At 55.4% G+C, this 26,433-nt stretch overlaps 1 protein-coding gene across 2 annotated transcripts in view; it reads right to left on the minus strand.

Moving 5' to 3' along the window:
• Positions 1–26,433, minus strand: part of ZBTB46 (zinc finger and BTB domain containing 46) — a 49,024-nt gene that overhangs the window by 6,743 nt on the left and 15,848 nt on the right. For both annotated transcript variants that reach the window (XM_066384440.1, XM_066384441.1), the window contains exons 2-3: positions 17,737–18,709; positions 8,026–8,310 (exon numbers count right to left, since the gene is read on the minus strand). In XM_066384440.1, coding sequence (XP_066240537.1) covers positions 8,026–8,310; positions 17,737–18,676 — 1,225 coding nt within the window. In that variant the 5' untranslated portion in view covers positions 18,677–18,709. The remainder of the gene's footprint in view (positions 1–8,025; positions 8,311–17,736; positions 18,710–26,433) is intronic.

The raw sequence follows: 26,433 nt of genomic DNA on the forward strand, positions 1-26,433 counted from the left end.
CCTGACCGGGATCCACCCGGCATGCCCTCCAGGGGGCGATGCTCTGCCCATCTGGGGCATCACTCTGTTGCAACCAGAGCCAGTCTAGCACCTGAGGCAGAGGCCATGGAGCCATCCTCAGCGCCTGGGCCAACTTTGCTCCAGTGGAGCCTTGGCTGTGGGAGGGGAAGAGAGAGACAGAGAGGAAGGAGAGGGGGAGGGGTGGAGAAGCAGATGGGCACTTCTCCTGTGTGCCCTGGCCGGGAATCAAACCCGGGACTCCTGCACGCCAGGTCGACGCTCTACCACTGAGCCAACCGGCCAGGGCCATTTTCTTTCTTAAAAGAAGCATCTATTTTCTCCCAAGTGTTCTCAAAGGGTAGCAAAATAATCGAGCAACCAGATTCCCAAGTTTTCCAGCACATGACAATGAGCCCATTCTGCCACATCTGCCAGGGGCCCCGACCACACATGCACCCGGGAGCCCTCTGCCCTGGGATCTCCTGCACCCATGACAGTCAATGCACACCAGGGACACGCCTCCCAGGATGACCGTGTTGTGCCCAGACCTGCCTGGTCAAGACTCACAGCATGAGTCTGCCGTCTTGTCTCCCCTTCAAATTGTTACTGTCACGTATTGCACTCTTCTTTGTGTTAAAAGCCCCCAAGAAATTATAAGTGTTGCTCTCAATGTCAGTGGTCTAAACCACTTCTACTGGCCACACAGTTACTTGTGTTGTCCTTCTCCTCCCTTCAGTCTGTGCTTCCGTCCGGGGCACCTGCCTTCAGCCTCACGCTGTTGGTGCTTCTTGCCAACTGGCAATACATTCTTTCCTTTAGGTGTGTATGATAATTGATGTCTTTAGACAGCCCTGATTTCTGAAGGGCAGTTTTGCTGGGCACAGAATTCTAAGTTGGCAACTTTTTCCACAGCCTCCCCATTTATCCTCTCGAGCTTCTGTAGTTGCTGTTGAAAAGTTAGCCATCAGTCTGTTACTCTGGAAGAAACGTTTTTTTTTCTCTCCCTCTGGCTGCTTTTAAGATTTTTCTTTTTGTCTTTGGTTTTCAACAGTTCGACCATAATGTGCCCAGATATTGGCTTTTTGTTGTTGCCATTGTTTTATTCTGGTCTTCACTCTGCTCTGGGCTTACAAAGCTTCCCGAAACCGTAGATGGACATCTTTTGTTGGCTCTGAAGAGTCTCAGCTGCTCTCTCTCTGGATTCTGCCTCTGCTCCGTGCTTTCTCCTCTGTGCTCTAGAACTCCAAGGACGCATCCATTCCGTGTTCTCTCTGGGTTCCGTGCTCCTTTTTGCTGTTTTCTCCTCCTTTTCTTTTCCTCTGAGCTTCACCGTGGGTGTTTCCCGTTGCTCTGTCTTCCAGTTCACTTCACTCTGTCTCGTGTTGTTTCCAGACGGCTACTGAACTATTCAAGGAATCCTTCATTTCAGATATTGTATTTTCAGTTCCAGAATGTTCATGTCATTACTTTCTTTTATATATATATATATTCCAACCCTCTTGAACGTCTCCATCTTTGAATCTACTTTGTTCACCATTCCCTTGAATGCCCTGGAAACGGATATCTTCAAGTCCTTGTCTGACAAGGACAGTGACTGCTGTTGCTGGTAGGATTTAGTCACTTGATTCTGTTATTTAGCATCTGTTCCCACTTTTATTGGCACAGAACGCTGTTCCCCTCGAAGGGCGTCTAAACAATCCAACAACCAGACCTCCCAAGTTTCCAGAACAGGACAGTGAGACCATCCGCCAGGTCTGCCGGGGGCCCTGACCGTGCACGCCGTCTCCAGGAGCCCTCTGCCCTGGGGTCTCCTGCCCTCACGACAGTCACTGCACTCCAGGGACACGCCCACTAGGATGACAGTGTCACGCCCAGGCCTGCGTGGTCATCGGATAGACACTGAAAGGTCTTCACCAGGCCGCCTGCAGAGGGTTCAAAGTGACGGCTTTAAAGACACAAAAGGGACATCTGGTCCCAGGTCCCAGCCGGTGAAGCAGCCAGTGGGCAATGGGACCCGCGCCCCAGGCCGATGGGCTGCAGCAGAGCGCGGGCGGACACCTGTTCCCGCACAAAGGTACCCGGTTTCCGCGGCGCGTTTTCCTGGTGGGTCCTGCGCTGACTTCAGGGTAAAGCAGTCAGGACTCTGATTAAGTCCAGACAGGCGTGTGGGGGTGGCACCAGCCACCCCGAGTGCAGGAAGGACCCTGGCATCCCGCACAGGCCGGTGGCCCCGTGGAGACCCACCCAGGCGCCGGCTGCAGCCACCAAGTCCAGAGGAGACCTCCCCGCTCAGCCCGGGCCTCCAGGGCTCAGAAGGTGTCAACCTACAACGAGAGGCAGACCAGTTACAAGCCATCAGGACACAAGGAAATCAAGAAGGTTTTCAGAGCAGATTCGTTTTGTCACCCCTTACTTACCAGGTCCCTGTCCGGCCACCACAAGGACGACCTGTCACGTGTCTGGAAAGGAAGGCTACAATTAATTCTCAGCGAACGACGCTCGAAAATAAAAAATAAAAAAACTGCATTAACACAACAGCAACATGGCGCCTGACCTGTGGTGGCGCAGTGGATAAAGCGTCGACCTGGAAATGCTGAGGTCGCCGGTTCAAAAACCTGGGCTTGCCTGGTCAAGGCACATATGGGAGTTGATGCTTCCAGCTCCTCCCCCCTGTCTCTCTCTCCTTTCTCTCTCTCTCTCTCTGTCTCTCTCCCTCTCTCTTTCCTCTCTAAAAAAAAAAAAAGAATAAATAAATAAATAATTAAAAAAAAACTCTTAAAAAAAAAAAGGATTAACAGCAACATGTCCACCCAAACTGTCCTGTTAGAAAGGATCGTATTAGACTAACAATTAATTCCAAAATCCGAAAGAGGTGGTTAAGCTCTTCCTAAACATTTATTTTTCCTCAGGGAAACAAAGGAACCTAACAGACCTTTCTTTCGATAAGAAACGGGGAGGACTTATCTGAGGTCCCCAAGTCGCGGGTCAGTGCGAGCCGCTGGCTCGAGAATCTGGTGTCCATAACCTGCTTCTTCCTGAGTCAGATGCTTATGGGGGGCGGGGGTAATTCTTCACAGAAGTATTTTCATTTAAGTATAAAAACCAATTCAACTTCATACAGCAGGTTGCCACGAGTGTGAAACAGTTACTCTTGCTAAAGCTACTTAGTCGACCTGAGACTGAGTTTTCACTGTTCCCTGCGGAGCTGAGCATGGGGAGAGCTTGGCACACGGCTGGGCACATGAGCGCACGGGTAGGACTCTACCTGGTGGGCCCTGTGCCAGACAGGTGATGGGGTGGCGGCCTCATGTCTCACCTGGGATGGAGGCTGGCTCTCCTCGGCTTTGGCGTCCGGGCTAAGCGGAGGGTGGAGGGGCCGTTCTGCTAGCACACTCCCCCCTCCGTGTGACTTGGGCTGGCTCCAGGCCTTGGGAACACAGGAAATGAGCCTCAGCCACAGGAACAAGCAGCAGCAGCTGGTGGGGCTTAGAAAGTTCCGGAAGCACCGTCCTTGACCTCCCCATGGTGAGCAGAGTACCACATGTGACAGAGCCTGGGTCTCACTGGAGGTGGGCATCTGGGTGGTGTTCTCAGCTTCCCTCATACAGGAGTGGGTGCCAAGTCTCCACGTGGGACTCGTCCGGGGTGGGGGGCCTCTCTCCCAGAAGGCCGTGGCCCAGAAAGTCGGGACGTGTCACGAGGACTTGTGAGAAGTGGTCTGAGACACACATTACTGTGTCCGGCTGGTTCTTCCTCTAACACTGGGCTCTCAACAAATGTCCTTCCGCAAGAAAGTGTTTAAAATCCCGGTGTCCATCCAGAACCTGGTGAAGACCTGGGTCCGTTTTGTTTTTTAATATATAAAGAGGGGCAGGGAGAAAGAGAGAGAGAGAGAGGAATCTAGCTGTTCCTGTATGTGCCCTGACCGGGGATTGAACCAGCAACCTCTGTGCTTCTTAATGATAATCCAACCAATCAGGCCATCGGCTAGGACTCAACTTTTATTTATTTATTTATTTATTTATTTATTTATTTATTTACAGAGAGAGGAAGGGAGAGAGAGGGGAGGGGGAAGGGAAGCATTCCCTTTTGTTCCACTCAGCTGTGCATTCACTGGTTGCCTTCCGTGTGTGCCCCTGGCCAGGGATCGAACCCACAACCTTGTCATTTTGGGACGACACTAACTGACTGAGCTAACTGGCCAGGACCCACTGTTCCTTTTTTTTTTAAACACTGAGGAAACATTTCTCAAACCGTGACTCAAACAAGATCTGGCCGCAGCTGCCCCCAGCACATGCCTGCCGGAGGTCTGAGCACCACGTCAGCGCCGGGGAGGCCCTGCGGCTCCTGGTCCAGGCCGAGTGCCCACCCACCATCACCGCCAGACTCTGTGAGTAGCCCTACCTCCCTAGGAAGAGCTCGGGGGACTTGGCACGTTTGCCCACCACAGTCAGGGCGGTAGGGAGGGACTCCCCCGTTTCCACAGACGGTATCAATGGGGCAACGTGCCCACAACGGTCAGGTGATGCTTTCGACGTTGGGTGATCTCAGGGGCTGGGACGACCTCCAGCCCCACAGGGCTCCCGGGCTTCCGCACCCCCTTGGGCTGGCTCATCTGCAGTGGGTGATCCTGGGACATCAGCCCAGGACCCAGGTCCCGACGGCACTGTTAGGGGCCCAGGAAGGTGACGCACGGGTCAGGGTCCCACCCGATCGCAGCACCCAAATGCGACTCCCAAGACAGGGGTGTGTTCTGAGCCACAAACCACGTTCTCCGTGGTGTCTAGTAAGTATTACCGACCAACGGGGAAGACGCTTGCCCCTGCCGAAAATGTAATAAAAGGGAGAGTCCAGTTAAACTGAACGGCGTGAAAACTACAGAAAGTCTTCCCACGGAGCGGCCACAGGTTACAGGACAGTTTAGCAATGAAACTACCTGCTGAATACAGAACCCTGGAAACAGGGGCACTGTGGTGGAAGGTTCCAGAAGGTTCCTCAGAGCCAGGAAGGACCTCTGAGCACCGGCTGCACAGTGAATGATTCCCTTCATCATCTGCAAGGACTGTCCTTTTCTTCTGCAAAACTGTCATGCACACAGTGTCCCCTCCAGGGCACCAGGCAGTGCAGGTCAGATCCGGAACGCCCAGAGCACATTCTGCGGGGAAGCACTGTCCACCCCTGTTCACCATCCACCCCACCGTCCACCTGCACGAGGAGCAGGTTGGCCAGGCCTCCGCTGTGCTGTCAGTGGAGCCCGGCCTGAGGCCATTTTTTTCTCTCTGTGAACACATGCTCACGCCATCCTGGGCTCCCCAGGATCGCGGTCTGGAGGACACGGGTGAGGGTCCCCTACACACACGGCAGACCCTGCTGCGTCCACGAGTCACAGCCCCAACCCCTCCCCCATCAAGTCAAGGAGCCTGCCCCTCACAACACCTTCAGCGGATCCCCAGAGGATGAGGACGGTGGGTCCAGAGACACACGCGGCAGAGGATGCAGACCAGAGACCCCCTTCAGTATGTGCTCGGGGAAGCTGACGTCTCTAGTTTAGCATAAGCCAGAAAACAGGTAGCTTTTATGCAGAATGTCAGAAAACCATGTGTTACAATAACCCGTGCCCAGCAGCTTCCGCTGCCTCGCCGCCTCGCTGCCCGCTGAGCGCCGGAGCCCGCGTGCCGGGCGGGTATCGGGTCCGCCACAGTCCAAGTCATCAGCCAACTCTGCCAACTTTTCACCTCTATCGACAGAAAACAAACGGGCAGGTTCTCACGAGAAAGGGGGTAAATTTAGAATATCAGAAGCAAGAACGTGACAGCATAATAGAAAGAAGAAAATACTGCCCCCCCACTCGCTGACCGCACCTGCAATCAGTCCCAGACGCACCACTACACATGGGAGGGGGGTTCCTTCCCCCAGCCCCCCTGAGCTGTGAGGACACGTGTGTGGCGGGATTCGCAGGCACGTTTCACAGACACAAGGAGCGTGGAGGTGGCCGTCCTCGCTCCAACGCCAAGACAGATGAACTACGCGGCGAGCAGTGGGCAGGTAGGCATGAGAAAGACTCGAACAGAAAACTCTGCCCAAAAGGCCCTGTTGGGGTCACTGCCCACCCCGTGACCTCACTCAGGTGTGAGACCTGGGGCCCCTGCCGGGGGTGGGGGTGGAGGGTCCGAGCGGGTGGGGGTGGAGGCGAAGGCAGCTGGACACGAGATGGTAGAAAGAGCAACAAGTCACCCCCTTGAGCATCATTCTGGGTGACGAGGACAGATCAGCCACGCGGGGGCAGCACAGACTGGTGTCACCGTCCCGAGTCTGTAACACACTGTCAGGAGCAGCTAGAAGGAGACAGGAGAGTGTCCAGGCCCACAGGGGACGCTGAGGGGCCATCAGCGTAGAGGGTGCTGGAGGCCCCAACCCCTCAACAGCCAAACATCTCCGGTGGGTCCCAACCTGCCTTTCTTGTCACCCACAAAACCTGTCCAGTCATCCCCCTGGCTGGAAGTCCAGCTGCCGATTGTCAATTCCAGAGGCCCAAATGCCCTGGGACAACCTTCTTTAACTGCCGCGGGGTCGGCACAAACCCGACAAGTTCTGCCGAGATGGAGCTTTAATTTCGGAGGGAAAGGGAGCACTGTTCTGCCTCGTTTATCACACACACACTTGGCTTAGGCGTTCGACATTTTACAAACGCTATTTCGTTTTAAGTTCACGACAACCGTGTAAAAGAAGCCACCCCCCACTTCTCAGGTGCAGAAAAGGAGGTCCGAACCTGCTTTGCTTGTGAAAAGCACACCCAACACCAAATAGTCCCCGGTCTTAATCACAGCCCTGTCCTCACCACGGACCCTGCGTCCGGCCTGCCAACGGCTCTTAATTCAGCACGTGGAAATAAAGGAAGCATAAAGGTTATTTTCCAACTTCAGTCTTTATTAGCTGGGAGCAGTTCTCATCACTCCAACACAAAAACGTAAATATTTTAGTGCTCATGAAAACAAAGTTATAAAAATACTGATTTTTTTTTTAAGTGAAGATGAAAACAAAGGTATAAAAGTTCCCCAGTCCCAACATCCAGAGTGCTGGTAGGTCGTCCTTCAGCCCGAGGTGCTGTCTCACCCTGGTCTTACCTGGGCTCTCCACCCAAGACACTCGGGCCCCAGGGCCACCAGGGTGGGGCACCTTGCACCCCCTCCACACCCAGTGCCTCCCATTGGGGGTGTGTCCTCGTCCCTGACAGAGAGCAATGGGGCCACAGCTGGCTCTGTCACACCCACACTGAACACCAGCCAGACACAGGGTGTTTCTCCTGGTGACACACTCAGTGTCTGCACACGGGCAGCAGCCACCAGGGTCCCCAGAACGGCTCCTCGGAGCACCCGTGACGCAGAAAAGTGGCTCGCTCTAGGGCTGGCTCCCAGTGGGCCCGCGGGCAGGTGCCATGGGGGTGTACAAGCTAGCGCCCCCAGTGTTGACAGGAGGGTGTCTCTGAGCCCCCGCCTCGTCCGATGCTCCAAGCAGCTAGAATTCAATTCAGGAAGGAGAAGGCACTTCAGTCAACACCAACTGTAAACACCAGTTCATGTGCAACAACCGTTCTCTAGTGCAAGCAAAGCCAGGACCCACGCCCCGATTCAGCTTCCTCGCACCTGCCCCCCCCCCCCGCGGAGGAGAGGTGGGCACAGGTCCCAGCCTGTCCCCTGCGCACGAGGCTCCTCTGCTCCTTGCCTGCTTGTCCCGACTCAGCCAGAGCTCCCATGTCCCTTAAGCGGGTCTTGGGTTTTAGATGCCTCGATTTTAAGTTGGAAACGTCTGAACCAACACGCAACGCCCCCTCCCTGCGGCCCTGACCACCCCACGTCGACCGCGACGGCGTCCTGTGTGACCTCCCTGTGACGGCCTTCAGGGGGCCCGAGGACGCCACCACCCCGGCCGGCTGGCCATCGCCTGGACCAGGCACGACCCCCGCACCCACGCCCCGGGGGTCTCAGGCCCTCGCTGCTCCTCTCCACACTCAGCGTGTGCACTTACGGGACAGGGAGTGGGTGCCCTTGGGCAGGTACTCCAGCAGGAGGGAGCTGTCGTCCCCCAGCACATCGGCCTTGAGGGACAGCAGGCTGTTCTTGCTCATGAGCGCCGCCCGCAGGTTGGCCACCGTGGTGGCCTGCTGCAGCACCTCGTCCTTCTCGGGGGTGAGGGGCGGGCCTAAGTAGCTGGCTTCTGCCCCCAGGAGACCCTCGTCCATGTGGGCATAGAGGTCCGCCCTCTCCCCGCGGCTGTCGGAGCTGCTGGCCTCGGTGACGGTCAGGTCCGAATCTGGGGGAGGAAACAGAACGCGACGGTCATTTCAAGAGCCTCCAAGAGGGAGTGGAGCCGGGCGATGAGCTCCGGACCACCCAGCTGCCCGTGAGGTCCATCCCATCCCGTCACGGATGTCAGTGACACACCCCAGGACACCCGAAGCCACCACGAAGGCCTCAGATGGGGGGTTCCACTTGGAACAGTGGTGGCCGCCCCCAGGATGTGGGGCAGGAGACCCCTCCAGCCTCCAGGTGCAGATCAGAGGCTGTGGTGAGTCGGGCAGGGTTTGCATCTCCGTGCACGCGTCAAACCACCGTGGGAGGACCGCTGACCTCAGTGCCACAAACCCACACGTCAGCAAACTGGCGGGCTGCAGAGCGGTGACCTGCAGCCCAAAGCAAGAGTTTCCTAACAAAATGCGCAGAAACGCCCCAATGCCTGCTGTCCACCGAGAGTGAAACAAGCACCATCCGGAGCTGCATTTCCGAAGTCCTGGCGTCTTTCTGCCGGGCACCCAGGTCACAGTGTGCGCCCCAAATATCTGGACGTCACATGTAGGACACACCTCCTCACATGAGGATAACACGGTTCAAACAGAACTGGAGAGGAACCGGTCCATCTAAGGGCCGGACAAGCACAGAATAGCGAATGAAAATGTCTCATAACAGGTTTCAGAACCTCCTCCCTTTGAAAGGCTGAATCAGCCTAACCAGGTGGTGGCGCAGTGGATAGAGCATCGGACTGGGATGCAAAGGACCCAGGTTCGAGACCCCGAGGTCACCAGCTTGAGCGCGGGCTCATCTGGTTTGAACAAAAGCTCACCAGCTTGGACCTGAGGTCGCTGACTCGAGCAAGGGGTTACTCAGTCTGCTGAAAGCCCATGGTCAAGGCACATATGAGAAAGCAATCAATGAACTAAGGAGTCGCAAGGAAAAACTGATGTTGATGCTTCTCATCTCTCTCCATTCCTGTCTATCCCTCTCTCCGACTCTCTCTCTCTGTCTCTGTAAATAAATAAATAAATAAATATCTTAAAAGAAAGGCTGAATCAGCACTGGTTCAGGCTCGCACGTGGAAGTCCTGGGTTTGATTCCTGGCATGGGCACACAGGAGAAGCGCCCATCTGCTTCTCCAGCCTACCCCCTCTCACTTCTCTTTCTCTTTCTCTCTCTCTTCCCCTCCTGAAAGCCATGGCTCCACTGGAGCGAGTTGGCCCGGGTGCTGAGGATGGCTTCATGGCCTCCACCTCAGGCACTAAAAAAATGGCTCCGGATGCAAGGGAGTAATGGCCCCAGATGGACAGAGCATCGCCCCCTAGTGGCTTGCCGGGTGGATCCTGGTCTGGGGCACGTGGGGGAGTCTGTGTCTGCCTCCCCTCCTCTCACTGAATAATTTTTTTTTGAATAAATTTTTTTAAAAGGCTGAATCATATTCTGCTGTTTGAGTGAACCACATTGGTGTTTATCCATGCATCCATCCTGGACACTGTGGCTACCTCAGTAACTATGTATTTTGTAAATGGACGAATGAAATAAAAAAGGGAGGGGAGGAGGGAGAAAGGAAGGAAGGAAAGAAAAGCCTTCATTTGGCTGCAAAACCACTATAAATAAAGACCCGGTTCCTCGGAGCCCCAGAAAGTCTCAGAGCAGAAGCAGGGGTGGGGGTCACTCCAAGGACCAGGCTTGGATGTGAGGGCGATCTGGCTGCGACATCTGTCACCCCATTGATCGCCAGGGTTGATTCGGCTGATCTGGCTGGCTAGGCGGGTGTCCCCTTCCTCTCTCACCGCTCCATGTGCATCCCTCCCGAAGCTGCGCGCTCGGTCGAAGAGGACGACCTTCCCCGCTAGAGGAGAGGACCGTTCTTCGGTCAAGGGTATACGAGTAGCTGCGCTCCCCTGCTAGAACCTCCAAACAAGTCTCAAGGACCAGGCTTTCAGGAGCTTTTCACAGATAGCTAAGAAGTTGAATTAGTTCAGAATCAGCATTTCTATTCATTTTACACGTCGAGGGACAAAACACGCCAGTGGCGCCATTTTGTATTCTCAAGAGCACAAACCACATTTGCACCTTGACAGAAAGGCCAATGTTCCCTGTGAGCAGTCTGGGGACCTCAGGAAAGGGGAAGGCTGGCTTCCAGGTGCCCCTCCCCCCAGGATGCGACCCCAAACTGCACCCGGGCTGCACCTCAGGTCCCACACGGGCACAGCCCCGCGTGACTCCCAGACTCACGCCTTACACCTAAATCCACAAACTGCCAGGAGAGCTCGGGAGAAACCACGGTGGCCTGTGTGACTGCAGCCAAAGGGTTCCCAAGTAGGACCCAAAACGCACGAGCCATGAAAGAAGAGGTTCACAAATTGAACGTAGTCAAAATTTAAAATGTGTGTTACTCCAAAGAAAGTATCAAGTGAAAAATGAGCCATAGAGTCTGACCAGGCGGTGGCACAGTGGACAGAGCATCGGACTGGGATGCGGAGGACCCAGGTTTGAGACCCCGAGGTCGCCAGCTTGAGCGTGGGCTCATCTGGTTTGAACAAAGCTCATCAGCTTGGACCCAAGGTCACTGGCTCGAGCAAGGGGTCACTCGGTCTGCTGAAGGCCCATGGTCAAGGCACATATGAGAAAGCAATCAATGAACAACTAAGGTGCTGCAACTATGAGTTGATGCTTCTCATTTCTCTCCCTTCCTGTCTGTTTGTCCCTCCCTCTCTCAGGCTAAAAAAAAGAAAAAAATGAACCAAAGACTGAGAGAAAGTGTTTGCAAAACGCACACACGATGAAGGCCTTGTAATCAGAACGTACAAAGGACTCTCAACTCAGCAATGAACGAACACAGCCCCGGCCCCACACATCCCTGATAGCCAACCAGCGCGTGAGAAGCTCAGCACCACAACCACAGCCCACGGCCACGCCACCCGCACACTGGGCGTGACACCCAGGTCCGACCTGACGACCGCCCTGGACAGACACCGCACAAGGGCAGAGGGCCGACTGGCCCCCATGACGCCTGTCCTGGGATGTTCACCGCAGCTTTGTACGTCCTGGCCGAAGGTCTCCCAAGTAACCAAGTGCCCATCAACCGCTGAATGAATAAACAACTTGTGCTGCAGCCACAGACTAGAATAGAATTTGGCAGTAAAAGAATGACTTATTGATGTGCCCACAGCAACATGAATGAAACTCAAAGGCATGTGGAACATCACAGATGAGGAGACAGATGAGCGACTGCCAGGGTTTGGGGAAGGAAGCAACCAGGTCTCGTGTGGCGGGTGACACCCTGCCTGTCGGTGTGGCTGCGCCGGGCACTCAGGTCCTGGGTTGTATCAACATCAATATCCTGGTGGTGATTCTGACTGTAATTTTTTTTTTTAATTCAGTGAGAGAAGGGGAGGCAGAGAGACAGACTCCCGCATGTGCCCCAACCAGGATCCAACCGCAAGCCCACTAGGGGGCAACGCTCTGCCCCATCTGGGGCATTGCTCCATTGCTCAGCAACAGAGCTCTTCTTAGAGCCTGAAGCAGAGGCCATGGAGCCATCCTCAGCACCTGGGGCCAACTTGCTCCAATTGAGCCATGGCTGCAGGAGGGGAAGAGAGAGATAGAGAGGAAGGAGAGAGAGAGAGAGAGAGAGAGAGAGAGAGAAGACAGGGGAGGGTGGAGAAGCAGATGGTCACTTTTCCTGTGTGCCCTGACTGGGAATTAAACCTGGGACATCCACACGCCAAGCCAATGCTCTACCACTGAGCCAACCGGTCAGGGCCGATTCTGACTGTAATTTGCAAGATGAAGTCCCTGAGGGGAACCACACAGCAGTACATGGGATCTCGCTGTATTATTTCTTATAATTCATTCTTAATCTACAGTCATCTCAAAATGATGCCTCGTGTTTGTAGTCCTCAAGCTGGCCACTCTGGTGACCAGTTTGGCCAGAGTGGCTGTTTGGGGGTCCTGGGGCGTGGGGGCAGAGCTGACGGAAAGGGCAGGAGGGAACATTCTGGTGGTGGAAACGGTCTCTCTCCTGGTGACAGGGTGTAACATTTGTCAAAACCCATCATACTCACCCATGAGCGTGGTTAAGATGAAAAAGACAGACAACAGGCCACCCGATGGAGGACATGGAGCAGCCCAAACCCCTCTTGCATTCTTGGGATGGGAGATAGCGGGACCACTGATGAAAAAGTCTGGCAGCTTCTTATGAAACTAAAGTCGGCCCTTTGTGTGACCGAGACACTCCACTGCCAGGTGTTTACTCAAGAGAAAGGAAAACACACATCCACAGGGCAGACCCGCCAGCAGCGTTCACAGAAGCTTCATTCATAATAGTGAGAGTGGGCAACGGCCCCACGGCAGTTGACAAGAGGCCGGAGAAGCAAACATTGGTGTATTCAGGCAACAGAATATGCACCACAACCCAATGAGGTGTGCACCACGGGGACGCAGGAAAGACACCGTGCTCTCTGCCCCCGGCTGCAGCCTCACAGCCTGGCCTGCCCGCAGCCCTGCTCTCCGTCGACCCAGAACACACGCAAGCCCTCCCTTGGAGCTTCCTCTGGGTGGGCTGTGACAGCAGTGCCGCCCAGTCCTGTCCGGTGCCCCCCGAGTGGGAAAAGCAGCTACGCGTGCCACTCAGCAAAGACAAGGGCGAGTGCAGGCGGTGAGTCCGGAGTGTGGCCCTGTCCACACACCAGCCACAGAAGGTGACGGGGCACGACCCGCTCTCGCCTGCTGAGGTCAGTGCCAGCCTGCCACGTCCTCCGCCCATGGGTCCCTGGGCATCGCCCAAGGGTGCTGCTGTCCGGGTCAGGGGCACTGTGGCCGACAGGACTGACTCCTGGTCATCCGCTCACACGTGAAGGGAGAACGCTGGGTGGGAGGGTGCAGCTCTCAGACTCTCGGGAAAAGGACTGAACAGCAGAGCAGGAGCAGCCCGCAAGTCTTGGGATGGTGTCTGTCGGGCTAGGTGTTGGAAGCAGGTCCAGTCCCAGCCCTTATGGACGGGCTGACGCATGTGGGGTCACTTTTCATTCAGGCCCCTTCCCCCCAAATACAAATATCTTACTAAGCAAGATGATTCTCTTCAACAGAGACAGCAGGGGGTGGGAGGGAAGGTAACCTCGTCTGGCAGTGGCCAGAGCACCTTCACGACCCCCCAGAGCACCAGGAGCAGGCAAGTCATCATTCCTCAGGTTGCCAATCAGCCCGTGGAGCCGACCCACAGGTCTTAGTTAACTCAGACAAACTCACGAGGTCCCAGCTTCTCCAAACAAGCTCTCCACGTCCCGTGTGGTGTGACAATCAGGCAGGGTGGCCCTCCCTTCCCACCTTTGAGGAGGGGACGAGAGGAGAGGCCACCAGTTTGGACCAGCACTTGCCTCAGCCTCAGGGATGAGCTCCCAGGGGCTGGGAACCTGTGACTCAGCCAAGGAGGGCTGCGAAGCTGCCTGTCCCTGCCCCGAGCAGGAGAGGGGCAGCTGGGCGTGAGCGGCCAGCTGGAAGCCTGCCCAGGCCACCTTCACCCACCCGAAGCTGTTCCGTGGTTCCCACACATTCGTAAACTCCCACTGTGTTGTGGTCTCCGTGCAGATGCAAACGTTCACTTTACCAAACGCGCAGGCTTTATCCTAGCTGCAGAATGTCATGGTTGTGGCACCTCCTGGGATCACGTGTGGACATCAGCAAGAGGCGCTGGGCTCCTCCTGAACCGACAGGTACAAACCCACCTCCTCGAGGGCTCTGAGCCATCCTCGGACTCACAGACGGGGGGATGAGGCCAGAGTGTGAGGAAGACCAGGGGACACGCCGGCCTGGCACAAGGTCTGCCCATACCCAGAACATTCCCACGGGCACACGTCCCTGCATGTTTCAATGCAACTTCCCACGAGCTGTCATCACATAAGGGGAATGCTGTAACTAGACGTGGTTTCTATGGACGTATCCCTGGAAGCTGCCAGGTTAGAAAGCATTTAGCCTTTTGCTTGGAAAAAAAAACCTACTCTAAACGCTAACAGGTCCCAGAACCACCACAGCCGAGGTGGGACACACAGAGACAGAGGGTCAGGGCAGGTGGGTGGCCTGCAGGACTGGACACCTGAGTATCCACATCCAGTGCCCCAAACAACGTGCGGTAACCACGTGATGTGTTCCTATGGCAAAGGGCCTTGGAATAAAAAAGTGCTTCTCTCTAAGATGCCGTGAGCCTTTAATAAAAACAAAGTGCCCTCCGCGGGAAACACAGCTCACGCTTCCTGTCTGCAGCCCCGAGGCCGGGGCGGAGGACTGAGTGGACACCCGGAGCCAGGGAGACCGTCCCACGCCAACCCACAGCCTTGCGCCCTCGTCTTAGCAACTCGGAACAATTGAGCGGGAGCAGCTCACGGTTGCCTTGGTAACCCAAGGGATTTAAGACATTAACAAGAGTACATAGCCGAAATCACTTGTTGGATTCTAAAAACACCTTCTGCTCGACAAGTGCATTTAAAACATCAAACCCACAGGCTTAAGGGGGCGACTGCTTCTTCGTCTGTTGAGGGACTCGTCATCATCTGAACGCCACCAGCATCTCAGCCCCTGGGTGACCGGTGACTCACGACAGAGGCGAGGTCTGTCCGTACGCATACCTCTGCACTGACGACCGTGGTGGGCTCTGCACGAAGCCTCTATCTCAGGGGTCGGGAACCTTTTTGGCTGAGAGCCATGAATACCACATATTTTAAAATGTAATTTCGTGAGAGCCATACAACAACCTGTGTACGTTATGCATTATCCAATAAAAATTTGGTGTAGTCCCGGAAGACAGCTGTGACTGGCTCCAGCCACCTGCAACCATGAACATGAGCGGTAGGAAATAAATGGATTGTAATACATGAGAATGTTTTATATATATATATTTTTTCATGTTTCCGAAGCTGGAAACGGGGAGGCAGTCAGACAGACTCCCACATGCGCCCGACCGAGATCCACCCGGCATGCCCACCAGGGGGCAATGTTCTGCCCATCTGGGGGGTCGCTGTGTTGCAACCAGAGCCATTCTAGCGCCTGAGGCAGAGGCCATGGAGCCATCCCCAGCACCCGGGCCATCTTTGCTCCAATGGAGCCTCAGCTGCGGGAAGGGAAGAGAGAGACAGAGAGGAAGAGAGGGGGAGGGGTGGAGAAGCAGATGGGCACGTCTCCTGTGTGTCCTGGCCGGGATTCGAACTCGGGACTCCTACACGCCAGGCCGACGCTCTACTGCTGAGCCAACCGGCCAAAGCCTGTTTTATATATTTTTTTTTAATTTTTATTTATTTATTTATTTTTTACAGAGAGAGAGAGTGACTCAGAGAGAGGGATAGACAGGGACAGACAGACAGGAATGGAGAGAGATGAGAAGCATCAATCATTAGTTTTTCATTGCGCGTTGCGACACCTTAGTTGTTCATTGATTGCTTTCTCATATGTGCCTTGACCGCGGGCCTTCAGCAGACCGAGTAACCCCTTGCTGGAGCCAGTGACCTTGGGTTCAAGCTGGTGGGCTTTTCCTCAAACCAGATGAGCCCGCACTCAAGCTGGCGACCTCGGGGTCTTGAACCCGGGTCCTCTGCATCCCAGTCCGACGCTCTATCCACTGCGCCACTGCCTGGTCAGGCCTGTTTTATATTTTTAACGTTATTTTTTTATTATTAAAGATTTGTCTGTGAGCCAGATGCGGCCATCAAAAGAGCCACATCTGGCTCACGAGCCATAGTAGGTTCCCGACCCCTGCTCTATCTGGTCCTTCACCAGGGACTGCTGCTTGTCAGGTGATAGAGCTGGTGGACGACTGGAACAGAGCTCAGAGCAGGTGGGGACACCACTGTCCTCTGCTCGTCAACAGCTAACAGGTGGCTTTTCCATCAGTTCACACATCTAGCCTTCTTCTGACTTAGTCTGGTTAAACCCCAATGGTTCTGGTGGGGGTAGGGGTGAGGGTGGGGGGGCTGCCTGTCGGGGACAACTGCAATATCTAGAGATATGTTTGGTTGTCACATCTAGAGAGTCGAAGCCAGAGATGCTGGTAACATCCTAGGATGTCCCCACACAGAGTCACCAGCCCAGGCTGAGATACCCTGGTCAACACAGCTCCTAGGGAACATGCAGTGGACACAGTAACAATGAGACTGAGCACCAAGAATACTACAGGCTACAGTGTATCCTGGGCACCTGCTCAATGAATACAGAGTTGCAATTTGGGGATAAAGAGAAAGGTTGGAAAATGGAATTAGTGATGACTGCAGACAGTGTGAAAGTATTTAATACCAATGAACTGCACACTTAAAAAAAAAAAAGTTAATAAGCCCTGGCCAGTTGGCTCAGCGGTAGAGCGTCGGCCTAGCGTGCGGAGGACCCGGGTTCGATTGCCGGCCAGGGCACACAGGAGAAGCGCCCATTTGCTTCTCCACCCCTCCGCCGCGCTTTCCTCTCTGTCTCTCTCTTCCCCTCCCGCAGCCAAGGCTCCATTGGAGCAAAGATGGCCGGGGCGCTGGGGATGGCTCTGTGGCCTCTGCCTCAGGCGCTAGAGTGGCTCTGGTCGCAACATGGCGACGCCCAGGAGGGGCAGAGCATCGCCCCCTGGTGGGCAGAGCATCGCCCCCTGGTGGGCAGAGCGTCGCCCCTGGTGGGCGTGCCGGGTGGATCCCGGTCAGGCGCATGCGGGAGTCTGTCTGACTGTCTCTCCCTGTTTCTAGCTTCAGAAAAATGAAAAAAAAAAAAAAAAAAAAGTTAAAAGGCTGTAGTTTATGGTATGTGCATTTTATGATAGTAATTAAAGCTACGGTCCAGGGCGTGAGTCTTCCCACTAAGGAGAGCGGGAACGCCAGGGGCCCCAGGAAGCCTTTGGAGCAGGGGAGTGAGTGTCCCCACCATCACGTGGCATGCTTAGCATTGATGACATTATTCAGGGCTTATGGCCCTATGGTTTGCTGCCTTCTGTCCATCTCTGCCCACTCACTCGGTTAATTTCTAACCATCTTTCTGGAGAGGACCCCACAGCGGACACTTGTTAACAAGCCTCCATCCTGACCTGGACCAGCCCTCAGTGTTCCCTAACCCCTCACCACACCCCTCAAGTCCCCAGGGTGCTCATTCCTCCATCTGCCACTGAGAAAGGCTCAGTGTGGCTGTAATGACAACCAGGAAAAAGTAAACATTTAATTTGCTATTGATTCATTGGGGAGACAGATACAAAGTATTGTCCTGAGCATGTGTGTGTGAGACCCGGCTCCACCTAGCCAAGCTTAGAGACCCCACCCCCACCCCACCCCCCCACACACTGTGTGGTGACACCCAGTGGCTGTGAGCAAAACACATCAGGGGAAGCCACCAGTGTGAGCCCAGGAATGTATCCCTTTGTCTACCAAAGGAGCAGCCACAGGGCCCCCACCCACAGTGTCTGAGCCCCGCCTGTGACAAAGAAAGGGCTTACTTGAGTCCCGGCTGCTGAAGGGCCAGCCAGACGACGTCAGGAAGGACGGCAGTGGGGAGCCCGCCCGGCTCTCGTCCTCCACCTGCTGCGTGATGTGCCGGACAGTCTCTTTGTTTTTCCGGTTCTTCCTCCGGCCTGTGGGCTGCCAGCCGTCCCCTCCGGCCTGCTCGGAGAAAGCGTTCTGTGTCGCACCGTCCCTGGCAGAGGGCGGCTCGCTGCCTCCGTAATGAGACGGGGAGGTCTGCTCTTCCTTGATGCGCAGAGGCCCGTAGCCCACGTCCCCGGGCCACAGCGGCTGCAAAGACATGTCATCGGAGCCGTCGGCCTTGGGCTCCTGGTCCTCTTTGCCGTAGCTGCTTCCTCCCTCGTGGCAGCTGGCGATGGCCGAGTCTCCGGAAGAATTGGTGGGACTGGTCCGCCGAGCCAGCCACGGGGAGATGCTCCTTCCAGCCATGACGGCGGAGATGAGCGCGTCCGTGCTGCTGCCCCCGGACGCGGCGCCCATCTCGAACTCCGAGAGCTCGTCCGAGGCGTCCGGCTTGATGCTGATGTCCAGCGCGGCCTTGATGAAGTCGTGGCAGGCCTGCACGATGTCCGTCATCTGCAGGAAGCTGGCCGCAGACATCACCTCGATGACATTCCGGCTGGTGAGGGCCAGGTGGGCGGAGTACATGAAGTCGATGATGGCCTTGAAGCCCTGGGCCGTGACGATGTCCAGGTGTGTGACCGTGGCCTGCTCCGACGTCTTCTGCACCTGGCAGTACAGCGTCTTGAAGTACCGGCTGCTGCCCAGCAGGACGTTCTTGTGAGCCTTGAAGACCTTGCCCTCGACCACGACACACACGTCGCACAGGACGCCGTGCTGCCTCTGCTCATCCAGCTCACGCAGCAGGTGCCGGTAGTGGGACGCGATTTCCATATCTTCCTTCCGGTTGTTCATTGGGAAACCTTGGTGCTGCCTCTTCTACAGACTCTGCGGGGACAAGAAGGGACGGTTACCCACACGGTCGACAGGACACGCCAGGCGGTCTGGCGGCGTGCGCGGGAAGAAGGCGACGTGCCCACATGGTACAGGGTGCAGGACCCACCAGCGACCCGCCCACCATCGGGAAGGGCTTACCAACCTCACAGTGTCCACCCTCACAGTGTCCACCCTCACAGTGTCCACCCTCAGTGTCCACCCTCAGTGTCCACCCTCACAGTGACCACCCTCACAGTGTCCACCCTCACAGTGGACACCCTCACAGTAGACACCCTCACAGTGACCACCCTCAGTGTCCACCCTCACAGTGTCCACCCTCACAGTGTCCACCCTCACAGTGGACACCCTCACAGCGTCCACCCTCACAGTGACCACTCTCAGTGTCCACCCTCACAGTGTCCACCCTCACAGTGACCACCCTCACAGTGTCCACCCTCACAGTGACCACTCTCAGTGTCCACCCTCACAGTGAACACCCTCACAGTGGACACCCTCACAGTGACCATCCTCAGTGTCCACCCTCACAGTGTCCACTCTCACAGTGACCACCCTCACAGTGTCCACCCTCACAGTGGACACCCTCACAGCGTCCACCCTCACAGCGTCCACCCTCACAGTGAACATCCTCACAGTGTCCATCCTCACAGTGTCCACCCTCACAGTAGACACCCTCACAGTGACCACCCTCAGTGTCTACCCTCACAGTGACCACACTCACAGTGACCATCCTCACAGTGTCCACCCTCACAGTGTCCACCCTCACAGTGACCACCCTCACAGTGACCACCCTCAGTGTCCACCCTCACAGTGTCCACCCTCACAGTGACCACCGTCACAGTGTCCACCCTCACAGTGTCCACCCTCACAATGACCACCCTCAGTGTCTACCCTCACAGTGTCCACCCTCACAGTGTCCACCCTCATAGTGTCCACCTTCACAGTGACCACCCTCACAGTAGACATCCTCACAGTCTCCACCCTCACAGTCTCCACCCTCAGTGTCCACCCTCACAGTGACCACCCTCAGTGTCCACCCTCACAGTGTCCACCTTCACAGTGACCACCCTCACAGTGTCCACCCTCACAGTGACCACCCTCAGTGTCTACCCTCACAGTGACCACCCTCAGTGTCCACCCTCACAGTGTCCACCCTCATAGTGTCCACCTTCACAGTGACCACCCTCACAGTGACCACTTTCACAGTGTCCACCCTCACAGTGACCACCCTCACAGTGACCACCCTCAGTGTCCACCCTCACAGTGTCCACCCTCACAGTGACCACCCTCACAGTGTCCACCCTCACAGTGGACACCCTCACAGTGTCCACCCTCAGTGTCCACCCTCACAATGACCACCCTCACAGTGTCCACCCTCACAGTGAACACCCTCACAGTGACCACCCTCACAGTGTCCACCCTCACAGTGAACACCCTCACAGTGACCACCCTCACAGTGACCACCCTCAGTGTCCACCCTCACAGTGTCCACTCTCACAGTGTCCACCCTCACAGTGACCACCCTCACAGTGTCCACCCTCACAGTGGACACCCTCACAGTGTCCACCCTCACAGTGAACACCCTCACAGTGACCACCCTCACAGTGTCCACCCTCACAGTGAACACCCTCACAGTGACCACCCTCACAGTGTCCACCCTCACAGTGTCCACCCTCACAGTGTCCACCCTCACAGTGAACACCCTCACAGTGTCCACCCTCACAGTGGACACCCTCACAGTGTCCACCCTCACAGTGTCCACCCTCACAGTGGACACCCTCACAGTGTCCACCCTCACAGTGAACACCCTCACAGTGTCCACCCTCACAGTGAACACCCTCACAGTGTCCACCCTCACAGTGAACACCCTCACAGTGTCCACCCTCACAGTGGACACCCTCACAGTGTCCACCCTCACAGTGTCCACCCTCACAGTGAACACCCTCACAGTGTCCACCCTCACAGTGAACACCCTCACAGTGTCCACCCTCACAGTGAACACCCTCACAGTGTCCACCCTCACAGTGACCACCCTCACAGTGTCCACCCTCACAGTGGACACCCTCACAGTGTCCACCCTCAGTGTCCACCCTCACAATGACCACCCTCACAGTGTCCACCCTCACAGTGAACACCCTCACAGTGACCACCCTCACAGTGTCCACCCTCACAGTGAACACCCTCACAGTGACCACCCTCACAGTGACCACCCTCAGTGTCCACCCTCACAGTGTCCACTCTCACAGTGTCCACCCTCACAGTGACCACCCTCACAGTGTCCACCCTCACAGTGGACACCCTCACAGTGTCCACCCTCACAGTGAACACCCTCACAATGACCACCCTCACAGTGTCCACCCTCACAGTGAACACCCTCACAGTGACCACCCTCACAGTGTCCACCCTCACAGTGAACACCCTCACAGTGTCCACCCTCACAGTGTCCACCCTCACAGTGAACACCCTCACAATGACCACCCTCACAGTGTCCACCCTCACAGTGAACACCCTCACAGTGACCACCCTCACAGTGACCACCCTCACAGTGTCCACCCTCACAGTGAACACCCTCACAGTGTCCACCCTCACAGTGTCCACCCTCACAGTGAACACCCTCACAATGACCACCCTCACAGTGTCCACCCTCACAGTGAACACCCTCACAGTGACCACCCTCACAGTGACCACCCTCACAGTGTCCACCCTCACAGTGAACACCCTCACAGTGTCCACCCTCACAGTGTCCACCCTCACAGTGAACACCCTCACAATGACCACCCTCACAGTGTCCACCCTCACAGTGAACACCCTCACAGTGACCACCCTCACAGTGACCACCCTCACAGTGTCCACCCTCACAGTGGACACCCTCACAGTGTCCACCCTCACAGTGTCCACCCTCACAGTGAACACCCTCACAGTGGACACCCTCACAGTGTCCACCCTCAGTGTCCACCCTCACAGTGTCCACCCTCACAGTGTCCACCCTCACAGCGTCCACCCTCACAGTGAACACCCTCACAGTGAACACCCTCACAGTGGACACCCTCACAGTGTCCACCCTCAGTGTCCACCCTCACAGTGTCCACCCTCACAGTGTCCACCCTCACAGCGTCCACCCTCACAGTGAACACCCTCACAGTGAACACCCTCACAGTGGACACCCTCACAGTGTCCACCCTCACAGTGTCCACCCTCACAGTGGACATGGATCCGCAGCAGAAACCAACACACACGACAAACTCTCAGAACGAAGAGCAAATAGTCCAGAAACCAGGAAAATGCCCATCAGGAAGTGATGCGAATTTCTTACACAAACGGAAAAGAAATCTAAACCAATGATACTCTGAATAGATTAATCTGCTGCGGAAATGCGGGAGACACACGCTCCGTCCCGGGGAAGCTTGGGAGGGCAGCTGCATTTGCGTTACAGCTGAAAAATCTCTTGGCATCAGGAAGATGTTCGCGGGCTGTGGCCCACCTTGCCGGAGCAGAAGAGTGGCCGCCTGATGGCCAGCTGCCCGGCTGCTGTTTAGCAGCTCTGACCCCAAAACGGAAGCGCCCTGAGCAGCAAAGCCAGTCACATCATATAACTGCCAACAAGTGAGTGCACACTCGAGACTACATCAAGCACCTGCCCTGCCTGGTGGAGTGCGCCATCTAACAGAGGTACCCCTGGTCTCAGGACACACCCCTGTTCAGAGCACACACACCTACAGACACATGCCCGGGGATGCACATGATCACACAGGCCACATAACGCAGGGGTTCCAGCGAGGGCCTGTCTTGTCTGGACGGGCAACCCCGCCTGGTGCTTCTGGTGCCATTTCCAACTACAGAGGCTTCACGGGTCAAGGCCAAATAAATCACCATATTGCAAAACGCACAGGAGCCATGAAATGTGAAGACTGCTGCGAATATATTTTGCTTGCTGCATTGTGTGTTCAAAGTCTTAATTCTGGGAGCAGGATCGGGTAACTATCGCCTTCGTCCCTAAGGAGTTCTGCCAGGAAGGCAATTTTTTTTCTAATAAAAATGTAAAACAGTGGCACAGTGGATAGGACATCGACCTGGAATGCTGAGGTCGCCGGTTCAATGCCCTGGGCTTGCCTGGTCAAGGCACATATGGGAGTTGATGCTTCCTGCTCCTCCTTCCTTCTCTCTCTCTCTCTCCTCTCTCAAAGTGAATAAATAAAATCTTTTTTAAAAAATGTAAAACAGCAACTTAGACCTCACACCCCTGTTCCATCCGGGCGAGCATCATTCTGGGCAGGTACCCGGGACCCCGCGGTCCAGTCATCGTCACACTCAGAACTTGGAACAGCTCTGAAGATGTAAACGTTCTTCTCAACCCTCACCAGACTTCACTTCCCCTTCTTACTTCTGACTTTTAACCTCTGCCTTGTGGTGAGGCTTCATTTAAAACTTATTTAAATTTTCCTCAAAACGTAACCTCACACACAAACATTGTTTCACAAGTGGGAGCAAGACACCCTTAAGTGATAGAACCAAACCATCTGATCCTGGTCACCAGAGGCCCAGCAGCGCCCCATAGACAGCCTCACGAGGAAGCTCTGAGCTGAGTTTTACTTGACTGCTCTAAAAACTGCTCGTTACAATTATTTTAGTGAGATGATTTTTTTTTTTTTTTTTTTTTTTGCATTTTTCCGAAACGGGGAGGCAGTCAGACAGACTCCCGCATGCGCCCGACTGGGATCCACCTGGCATGCCCACCAGGGGGCGATGCTCTGCCCATCTGGGGTGTCACTCTGTTGCAACCAGAGCCATTCTAGCACCTGAGGCAGAGGCCAAGGAGCCATCCCCAGTGCCCGGGCCAACTTTGCTCCAGTGGAGTCTTGGCTGCGGGAGGGGAAGAGAGAGACAGAGAGGAAGGAGAGGGGAAGGGGTGGAGAAGCAGATGGGCGCTTCTCCTGTGTGCCCTGGCCGGGAATCGAACCCGGGACTCCTGCACACCAGGCCGACACTAACTGCTGAGCCAACCGGCCAGGGCCTTTAGTAAGATTTAAAAAACAACAACACAGGCCACATTTTGAATGGACATGACACAAAGAAGTTACACAAAGGCAGAACGCGGGAAGATGCTCGACGTGGTCAGCCCTCAGGGAAACAGATGAAAACCACAGCGAGACACCTCCACGCTCCCGTCAGAACTGGGAAGAGTGACCACACCACTGTCCACGAGGACATGGGGCCCCTGCGCCCCTCGCTCTGCTGCTGGAAACGTACCGCGGTGCAGGCACTTCGGGAAAACGGCTCGGCGGTGTCTTCAATGCTGAGCAAACTCCCTAGGACCTGACAGTTCCGATGCCAGGAACCCACCCGGGGGATGTGGAAACACAGACCCTCACAAGGACTTACAGAAACGTGCCTAGCGGATTTCTTGCTAACAGCCAGAAATCTGGAAAATCCAAACATACAAAGAGGTTTATCCCTACGGCGGACACGCTCGGGAGGAAGGCGTCTATGTGCCTCTGGTCAAGGCGTCCACGTGCCTCTGGTCAAGGCGTCCATGTGCCTCTGGTCCAGGCGTCCATGTGCCTCTGGTCCGGACACCCTCGCCTGCCCCCGCTCCTGAGTTTGTCTCAATGTCCCTTCCACACACACGAGTGCATCTCAGAATTATGCTGCAGAAAGAAGCCAGGTGAATGGGAGCATGGATGATCCTCTTTCTGTGAAAGACTAGAAAATACAGCCTAGTCTACCAGGAAGGCTAAAGTCAGTGGTAGGCTGGGCTGGGCAGAGGGGTGCTTTCCCAAGGGCTCGGGGGGCTTCTGGTGAGAGGTGCCTTCTACCTGGTGCTTCCACAGGTGTGTGCAAACTCACTGCTCACAGCTTTCTAAATGACAAGTTTTTTCATGTAAATTATACCTCAGTCAAGTTTATCAGAATCCATTTTTGTGAAAATATTCTTGCTCATTGACATTTGTTGTGGGTTGACTACTGTCCCTCACAATTCATTTGCTGAAGTCCTAACCCCCAGGACCTCAGAAAGTGACCTTATTTGGAATAGGGTCATTGCAGATGTAACTGGTTCAGATGAAGTCACTGGGGTGGCCCTAACCCCATGTGACTGGTGTCCTAACACAAAGGGAAATTTGAACGAGGACAGAGAAAGAGCACCCGTGAACACGGAGATGGTGCTGTGGGTCAAGAAACCACTAGAAACTGCAGAATCCCAGGACAAGTCCGTCTCAGTCCCTTCTGAGGTAAGTGACCCTGTGACACCTTGACCTTGGGCTTCTGGCCTCCAAGACAGGGAGAGAACAAATCTCTGTTATTTAAGACAGTGGCCGGCCCTGGCCGGTTGGCTCAGCAGTAGAGCGTCGGCCTGGTGTGCGAGGGACCCGGGTTCGATTCCCGGCCAGGGCACATAGGAGAAGCGCCCATTTGCTTCTCCACCCCTCCCCTCTCCTTCCTCTCTGTCTCTCTCTTCCCCTCCCGCAGCCAAGGCTCCATTGGAGCAAAGATGGCCCGGGCGCTGGGGATGGCTCCTTGGCCTCTGCCCCAGGCGCTAGAGTGGCTCTGGTCGCGACAGAGCGACGCCCGGAGGGGCAGAGCATCGCCCCCTGGTGGGCAGAGCATCGCCCCTGGTGGGCGTGCCGGGTGGATCCCAGTCAGGCGCATGCGGGAGTCTGTCTGACTGTCTCTCCCCGTTTCCAGCTTCAGAAAAATACAAAAAAAAAAAAAAGACAGTGGCCGTGTGGTTCCTTGTCAGGAGACCCCGAGACACTCACACACCATCTTATCTACCAAGGAACACCACTGAGGCCAGCAGGGTAATTCTCTGTGTAGGAAAAACACTGTGGCCATTTTCGCCAAGAGAAATCACCCTCTGTGAGCCCCGGGTTTCCCCGGCAGAAGCCAGGCAGCCCTGAAACCCAGCTCTACCCTCGCTGTGCCAGGGCTGTTTCCCATGCTGACATGTTCGGAAGGTTCACCACGTGCTCAAATACAAAACGAAACAAAAACCCGGAAGGTTAAGACACCAAGGATCATATATCCCTTTATAAATCTAACTTATATACATTGTATTATTATTCCTATTCATGGTTACATGTCAAAATTTAAAACAGAGCTCCTGACTAGAAAGAAACTCTCCAAACCTGTCAACAAAAGTCATCTTCAGGTGGCGAGGTAGGAAGCTGTGCCCCCCCCCCCCCCCCCCCCCCCCCCCCCCCGCTCCGCTGAATTTTCTTTAGTGGACACAAATGGATACTGTTGGTTGCTGAACGTGTAGCCAGGGTGACCTCAAAATGCAGACCTGCCTGACCAGGCGGTGGCGCAGTGGATGGAGCGTCAGACTGGGATGCAGAGGACCCAGGTTCGAGACCCCAAGGTCGCCAGCTTGAGCGTGGGCTCATTTGGTTTGAGCAAAAGCTCACCAGCTTGGACCCACGGTCGCTGGCTCCAGCAAGGGGTCACTCGGTCTGCTGAAGACCCGCGGTCAAGGCACATCTGAGAAAGCAATCAGTGAACAACTAAGGTGTTGCAACGCACAATGAAAAACTAATGATTGATGCTTCTCATCTCTCTCCGTTCCTGTCTGTCTGTCTCTGTCTATCCCTCTCTCTGACTCACTCTCTCTCTCTGTAAAAAACACAACAAAACAACGCAGACCTGTGACCGTGGCCGGCCTGCTGCTGGCCCTCTGGTCAGGGGCTCAGCCAGCCCTGCCCCATTCTCACTGCTGCCCCTTC

Source organism: Saccopteryx leptura, chromosome 5, assembly GCF_036850995.1.
Source record: "Saccopteryx leptura isolate mSacLep1 chromosome 5, mSacLep1_pri_phased_curated, whole genome shotgun sequence".
NCBI lineage: Eukaryota > Metazoa > Chordata > Mammalia > Chiroptera > Emballonuridae > Saccopteryx > Saccopteryx leptura.